Source organism: Austrofundulus limnaeus, unplaced genomic scaffold (genome assembly GCF_001266775.1).
Source record: "Austrofundulus limnaeus strain Quisiro unplaced genomic scaffold, Austrofundulus_limnaeus-1.0 Scaffold64, whole genome shotgun sequence".
NCBI classification, from domain to species: Eukaryota; Metazoa; Chordata; class Actinopteri; order Cyprinodontiformes; family Rivulidae; genus Austrofundulus; species Austrofundulus limnaeus.
The window spans coordinates 579,874-587,864 of NW_013952466.1; the positions used below are offsets into that span (position 1 = coordinate 579,874).

Sequence of the window (7,991 nt, forward strand, 5' to 3'; positions counted from 1 at the left end):
TCAGTTTTATTGTTAAGGTTGAATAAAATCTATATATTTATATTTTTAAGAACTAACAGCTCAAATGCAAACTGTTTTTTTATGTTTATGAACTTCTACTAATCCTAAAAACTTAGATGAAATATAAAACACACTCCAAGAATAAACCTGGGATGGGAGGAGGGAACCATTTTTTCGGGGGTACCCCTATCCTGGACTCGAACCCACAAATCTCAAGGTTAGAAGCCCAGCTTTATCAGATGTTTATTATTTTGTATTAAAGAAGACAATGGGCTGATATGAAGACAGGAATTCACAAATGTTTTCAGCAAATTTATGTTTTTATGTCAAAAATTGTTATAAAAATAAAATAAATTGAAAAATTGTTTAGTTTTGACCAAGTTTCAAACAGTCTTTGTTTTTTGTTCTGAACATAAAAAGATGAAACTAATTTGACTCTGAAGACAACAACATGGTTAAGTTGTGATCTCAAGAAATCCACATCAAAATGAATATTTGAAACTATGGCAGTTCTTGGCTTCCATCCTGTTCCTGCTGGCACAAATTCTCCAAAATCCATCTTTTGTTGTTCTGAGAGTTTTACTCTAGTGGTGTTTAACAAAATGTCTTTAGAAAAGAAACCGATTAAAAATGCTGCATATTTGATTTTCTTCACAGGAAAGTTGGTGAATGTCCCTCTGGAGCAGCTCCCACTCTTGTTCAAAGCAGTCTTGCACTCCTGCAAATCCAGCCTGACCAGCTACAGGACCGGCCCGTTGCCCTGCCTGCCCACCTCCTCTGCAAACTAACCCCACCCCCCACCCCCACACTGCCTGAGTCAAGGGACCGGTCTCCCCTCCTGTGAATGTGACAAGCAGCTAGTTTCGTTTTTTTTTTTTAAATATTTTTCTTTATATATTTATTACATGACAGAGCTGAATGTATGCTGATTTACACTGTGCACATGCTTCTGTACAAAACAAATGCTCGAAGATGCATTGGTCTTTGGAGTTTACAAGTGTATTTCCAGTTTGCTCAATGTGTCGGCGTTGCCGTTGTTAGACTAGACTTTAAAAAGAACTTATTTTATTCAGACAGGGCAATGAGACACATTAGTGATTTTATGACTACCTCAGGAAGATGTCGTTGCTATTTTCAGGTACCTTTTCTTGCTTTAAATGAAGAGTTGCCCAGTCTAAAACCAAACCTGTGGATGCTTTGGCATCTCAATCAGAGACTGAATGTTTAAATGAGCTGCAAGAATCAGAGTTTAAAAACACAGTGTCTTTGATACACTGGAAATGAAAAAGTAATTAGCAAAATTTTAGCTACTATATATGCATGGACTCCTAGATATCCTGCTTATGGAGGCAGTCCTGTCAGTTAACATTCCATGAGTTAAGGTGACAGTTATTGGATATTTGGGATCACTGAAAAAAGAATCATACGGGTATTTTTACAATCATAAACTAAGAATAAAATGCTTAATAGCAGGGGAAGGGGAGGGGAGGGTAGCTAGGTTTTTTTGTTATTCTCCCCCAGCCCCCCATTTTCTTGACCAAAGTGTTATGCAATGCTTTCTCCACACACCCATTGATGGGTAGGAGCTAACAGCTCAAACCACAAAAAAAGAAAAAAGAAAAAAAATCTTTCTTATCAATGAAGGATCGGGATAAGAAACTAATCAATATGTAACAAAGGGGAGACAAATGTCACTGGAATTCATTCTTAATGCTGCTAAACAAAAACAGAAAGTGTTATAGAAAAAAAACGGGCTATTTTAGCCTGCCTCTAGTGCACCATAAGAACGCTGGCTTACTGTGGTTAAAGTAGCTGTACGTAGAATCCAAAATAATTAATTAATTGTGATGAACTAGTAATTCACAATGCACAGACTGCATGGGTCAAAATATTGAAACAAGCTGCTGAAGCTCCAGCTTCTGAACAGCCTGTCTGTTGGAAGGTTCTGTTGGCCAGTAGAGCTGTAGAACAGATGAAGTGGTACGCTGCGTCAGCTATTTCTTTTGGCAAAGTGAAAACAATCAGCCTGACCAGGAGGACAACAGCAGCATGTAGATTTTCTTATTTTTATCTTTAACCTGGCCAAGAGTTCATCCGGTGCGACTGACTCAGTGTCTCAGTGAATCCAGACTAAGTGGAGGGTCTTTGGAGCCTCACCTCTGGATTGCATCCCCTCTGTGGCACATATGCACAGTGTCTTAGAAAGAATAGCCATAGATAAATGGTCTTTATTTTTAAAGTGTGCGATGATCATTTTAAACCACTGGGAAGGGTCCTCTCTGGATCCTTTCAGCCGTTTTATGATGTGCAAACAATGAAAAGTGCAGGAAAAATGCAGTCCTCACAACGACTCTTTTTTTTTTTTTTTTGCACACACCGGTGAGGTTCAGAGACCTGGACGCTTGACCGCGCCCACTGCCCACCCAGTGTGTTCCTCTCCCAGGTCCCTGCAGACCTGGATCTAAACAGGGTAAAGTGAGTGTGCATTCAGGAGTTCTTCAGTGACCGTGCTGATGTAGCTGTAGTGTTAGTAAACGTAGGTGCCAGGACATTGTAGGTTCTCTTGTAGAAAATTGCCTTTTTTTATTTTCTTTTTCACCTTATTTTTGCTCAAGGTCCCCACCCCACCAGTCTTTTATTCACAGAAAGAGGATTTAGTCTGAAGGTGAGGCATGCAGAGTGATTTTTTTTTCTCGTGGCATTGGTGATGGGTGGCATGAGAGACGGCGGCATCTTGAGAATGTTGCAGCTTCTTTGTTATCAGTTTCTCTGCGTGTAGTCGTGACAACGCCACCAGTCCAATGCAGCAGTCTTCTTTCAGAAGCTTCAGACAACCTCTTTCTGTTTTTTGATATTTTAAAAATTGCATTTTCGTGTATCTCTGTAGTTATTGGTAATGTTTGTTGGGATTTTTCACATTTTTGTGAGGGGAGGAAGGCAGTCCCCAACATTTTTCTAAACTTTTAATAAATTCGTAACATCTATTGTTTTTGCATAACCCTTGTCCACGGTGGTATATGAAAATATAAGTCAATTTAGATGAACAACTCTGAAAATATAGAGTGTGTTTTGTTCTATGTTTGACTGAAATCAGACCTCTGTTGTTTGGGAAAACACGAGAGGTGCAGCAACAGAATTTGGATAAGAGTTTTTCACTTAAGCTAAATAAATAAATAAAAACTACATTTAATTACTTTCGTTTTGTGTGGCTGAACTGACATTTTTGTTCTCGTTCTTGAAAATCTGCCTCCATTCCTGAAAACAGTTAAATGGATTTTTATTTGTGATAATCACATAAATAAAGACACATTCTTTGTTACCAAACAAAAAGCATGCTGCTACACATGCTTTCTATATAAAAAACATATTATTCATCTTCTTTGTGTTCTGGAGGCAGAATTCTTAGAACACATAGAACCAAATCCATATTTTCTTTTATTGGCGTTCAGGTGACAGGACTTTATGCATGACGTAATCTCAGGGGTAAATCATTTTATGCAACAAAAGTCTAATCATTGTCACTTGATTTAAACAGAAAAACAAATCTCCCATCAGTTCAGTTGCTCAGTATTATCATCTGTCAGAAAACAGTGCCAGCTCTCAGAGGCATGGTGTCTGCACCCAAAGGAAATGTTAAATGAAACGTTTGACTAAGATCATCGAGCGTTTCCATGGGAAAGTTGACATAAACCTGTTATTGATGCAGACGCAGCTCTGTGAACAGCCTCAGTTAACCTCAGTTAAAGAAACGAGACTGATGAGCAGTCATTAGCTCATCAGTCCTGTGGCTGGTGGTCTGTTGCCTTTTTATAGAGGGTCCAAACTTTAAGATTGTGAACATTATTTCACCAGTTTTACACTGTTGTTGGTTTCACATCACAATTATTTACATAAAATTTCATGAATTGCACCATCAGTAGTGACATGGGTCAAAATGGTCAAGATTTGAAAAAGATTTGGTCTGAAATATTTACATTATGTTAAATGAACTGTTGGAAAGCTGCGGCTCCTAAACTTCTCTGTTTTTCACCCACAAAATAAAAAATGCCGTAAAGATCCAGACCAACAAACCTGGCTTATAAACTATTTAACAAAGTGTATTGTCAAACATTATAAAACCTTTTATGCTTTCTTGACCAATATTTCTACTTCTTTGCAACAATTCAGGCTAAATGTCTCACTGGCAATCATTTTCAAAGGTAATTTAATTTTCTTATATCTTAAGACCCCACGCTTGGTGTACGGACCCTAACCTTTGGAACAACTAGAGCCAAGTTTTATTAAGAAACGTCTGCTGTGAAACTACTGAGCTGTTTTAGGACGGCAGACATCCACTGTGGATTTGGACCTGGTGTGTTGAGGGTTGAACTGAATGGATGAATGTCTAAAAACAGCAAAAATGATTTTAGAAAGCTTTACACTAATATCACTGTCTCTCTATTTCAGCCAAAATATACTGTAATTCAGTTTATGCTGTGACCCCCCCAGACTTGCTCCATGTTGCTGCTGCTGATGCTATTTATGCCTGCAAATGACTGCATGTTTAGGTAATTATTTTATGTGAAACTGATGTCAGTATGTTAGGAGATTTTCCTTTAAACTGTAAACTCTGAAGTTGTTTTAGGCATCACCAACCCACTTTGGTTGTTTGTGTTCAGACAAGCAATGACCTCATCAGTCTTGTCAGACTTTAACCCTTTGTCCAACTCAGGCTGTTTTCAGACCTGGTTAGATATTAGTTATTCATGACACAAAACCACTTTTCATTATAATCTGATTGTCCTTTAAAATGTAGTTTACTGGAATAAGGTTCAGGGAGATGGACAACAATGTGGCCTCAGGAATTTACTGAACATCATGTACTGCTGAGTTCTGACAATTAAAAAGGATCTGTTGGGATTTGTTCTCTGTAGCAGCTGACAAGTACAAAGTAAGACAACACCTCACTGCCTGATCTCTCATTCCACACATGCTGGAAAAAAGTCTTTTTTATAATTTATGTTTTTTTTTTCTTTTTTTGTGCAGACAAGAGAGATGTTTGTAATTTCTGTACTGAAACTACCTCTTTATTTGTGACTGTGTTTCTGTTTTTTTCTTCCTATTTATTGGTTTCATTGCAACAATGTTTGGTCTTTTTCACTCAGTGATGTTTGAAAACTTATATCAAGCGCTGATACCTGCTTTTTTTTTTTACACACATTGCCTCATGTTACGTTTTACCTCAGACACTCCTGTGGTGTGTCACCTCCCACTATCTACTCAGCCTTTTGTAAAGTTAGCATCATCTCATATTTGCACTCCTGCCTCTTATCATAAATCCAAAGCTGAAGATGGAAGAATGTCAGTGAAAATGTCATTGTGCATTCTGCAGCTAACCAGTGCTTTATTTTCTGTGTTGACCTTATAAGTTTCATCCTGTTATCTTATGACAGGCTGTTTGGCATGTACGTTATATTCTCCACATCATGATATGCCTCTGTGTGTGTGTGTGTGTGTGTGTTTTATTTTCGTTTATCTCCTTGTGTTTTCTGATTGTTGATCATTAGTAAGTCAGTTCAAGGTGACACGGAGCACTATCATATCGGACTCTGTCGTTGCTTGTGATCGATTCTCACTCAGAGAGTGGCGGTGTGGTCAAAGTGACATGCTGATGATGACGTGCGCTCACTTGCTAGCCTGAGCCTGGCACTGTGTGGCACGAGACCACACATACTCTGGAAGCAGTGTTATCACTGAGGCTGGCTCACATGATGTGGAAAATGATGACGCCCAGGTCTTGCTTTTTAAAGCTGCTTCCAGCAATTTCGGTTCAGCCTTTCAGTCAGGTTTCCCCTCAGCTGAGAGGCTATCTTAAATGACATCGCTAATTTAAAGGGATAGTTTCCCATTTTTGAAGTGATGTTCTGTTAAACAGTAGTTTGTACCTTGGCAGTCATGTCAACAATCATAAAACAGCCTAACTAGGGCAGTTTTTAACTAACTTTTTCAAAAACTGCAAACCAGTGTGAAAAGATGCTGTATTAGCTAGTTTTACATGAAACCAACTGAATATCTGTGTTGCCACACAAATGTATGTGTGCATAGCATAGATTGTTGCATGCGAATCATCCAGAGTAAGCTAATACTAAACATAGCACCACATAATAATTTAGAGATTTAAATTTAGCTAATGTGGCATTCTTCCACACCAGGTTGACGTTTTTGAGAAAGTTATTTTTAAGCCATAAAATTAATAAGAAATTGGTCCATTTGACTTGTAGCCTAGTTTGGATGAAGACTTTTGCCCTTTTCTGTACACATCATCCTCTGACAGATGTCTTGGCTGATAAGAAACTAATTTTTGGTAACTATTTGACAACACATCATTACAAAATGACCTGATTATTCACTTAGTCTTTTATTTTTCATCAAGAAGTCATGTTTAACTGTAAAGATTTTTAATGTTTATTACATTTATATTGCAACCTTCTCTCTTCCTGTAATGAAATGAACAAGTTAATAGAACCAGGAATTACTTTTTTTTTTAAGGCAAACCAGCATACGGGTCCAATCGTGGTGCCGTAGCACTGTCAGAACCCTGTTGTACAGGAGCACAAGATGAGAGGTTTTTTTTTTATGTGGGCTTATCTCAGGGAAGAAATAGATTTACACAATTTAATCAACTGAAATGTCTTTTTTTTTCTTATGAAACCTCTTGTCTGCTCTTTTTACTGTAACTACCTGTGAAGAATGTGATGCATTACGTGTTAAAAAGCATGTTTAGAATGTGATAGGACTTGAAACCAAATAAATGTGAATGTTATGCAAGTGCAACCAAGCTGCTGTGTGATTTCTGTCTTCAGCTTTGTTCGTAGAGGAAATGTTTAGTTGTTGCTCACTGCCAAAAGCCAGAGTGGCGATATTGTTTTTGGGCTTGTCTTAGTTGGTGTTTGTCTGTAGTGTTAGCAAAATATTTCATGAATACTGGAAACATTTGAATAGAGCTCTCAGAAAGTAACCATTGGATGCACAACTGAACGTTTGTAGTTAACCTGGGTGGCTGTGGCAGAGTGGTTAGGGGAGTCGTCTGAGCCACAGGTTTGACCCCCCGTTCAGTTGTCTCAGTTGTTGTGCTCTTGGGTCCTGAAGCATTTTTAAAGCATTTTAAATACAAAGATTTTTTATATATTTATTGAATGACTGATTTCTGTGTGTGTGCTGGTGATGAGATTTGGCTGACCTTTGCAAAAAAAAATATGAGTGGAGCAACAGGTCAATTCAGGCTGCGTTTTTGCACAGAAAGAAAAAATAATATTACAAGAGATCATTTATCAAGTCAGTTACTGAAATTTAATTAATCTTTTTTTCCAAATTCATCACTATTGGAGTTTAGTTTAAAGCTTTAAACTGGGCGGGGGCGGGGTAGTTTGAGACATACGAGTTAGAGAATCACCTTCTTACCTTATGGTAAAGAAAAGCTATTACTATTCAAGTTATTTAAGCTTGTAATCTGCTATATTTAAGTATAAAAATATTTATTTATTTTTAAAATATACATTTAACCACCTGAGACCCCGTCTCGATACTGAGTTTGAATTTACTCAAAAACTCTATTCAGTGGGACTACATTTCAAGTTTTAATTTTAGTTTGAAATCAAATTTTTATTCTTTTATCTCCTAACTGCTTAAAACAATTTTCGAGGAACCTCATGAACATAAAACTAACTCTTGAGTTAAAGGAAATGAAAAATACTCAAAGACCCAAGAAGCTAAAACTGTGTGTTGTGTTTTTCCCACCGACTGTTCCTTGTCAAAGCCAGCATCTTCATGGAGACACTCAGTCCTAACATGGTGAAACTTCACTGGGGTGTTAGGACCAGGGCTAAGGTTTATATAAAGGTGACGGGATATACTGGGGCTGGTTAGGTTTGGGGTCAAAGTTAAACAGTTCTAGGAAACAGGAAGACCAACTTTTTTCAGGGTCAAAGAAGAAAAAGAAACTGTTCACTGCT

At 37.7% G+C, this 7,991-nt stretch overlaps 1 protein-coding gene across 3 annotated transcripts in view; it reads left to right on the forward strand.

Moving 5' to 3' along the window:
• nr6a1a (nuclear receptor subfamily 6, group A, member 1a) overlaps positions 1-6,817 on the forward strand; it is a gene marked incomplete at its 5' end in the record, with an annotated part of 251,571 nt that extends 244,754 nt beyond the window's left edge. For all 3 annotated transcript variants that reach the window (XM_014009966.1, XM_014009967.1, XM_014009968.1), the window contains 1 exon segment: positions 658-6,817. In XM_014009966.1, coding sequence (XP_013865420.1) covers positions 658-788 — 131 coding nt within the window.
• Positions 6,818-7,991: the final 1,174 nt, after the last annotated feature.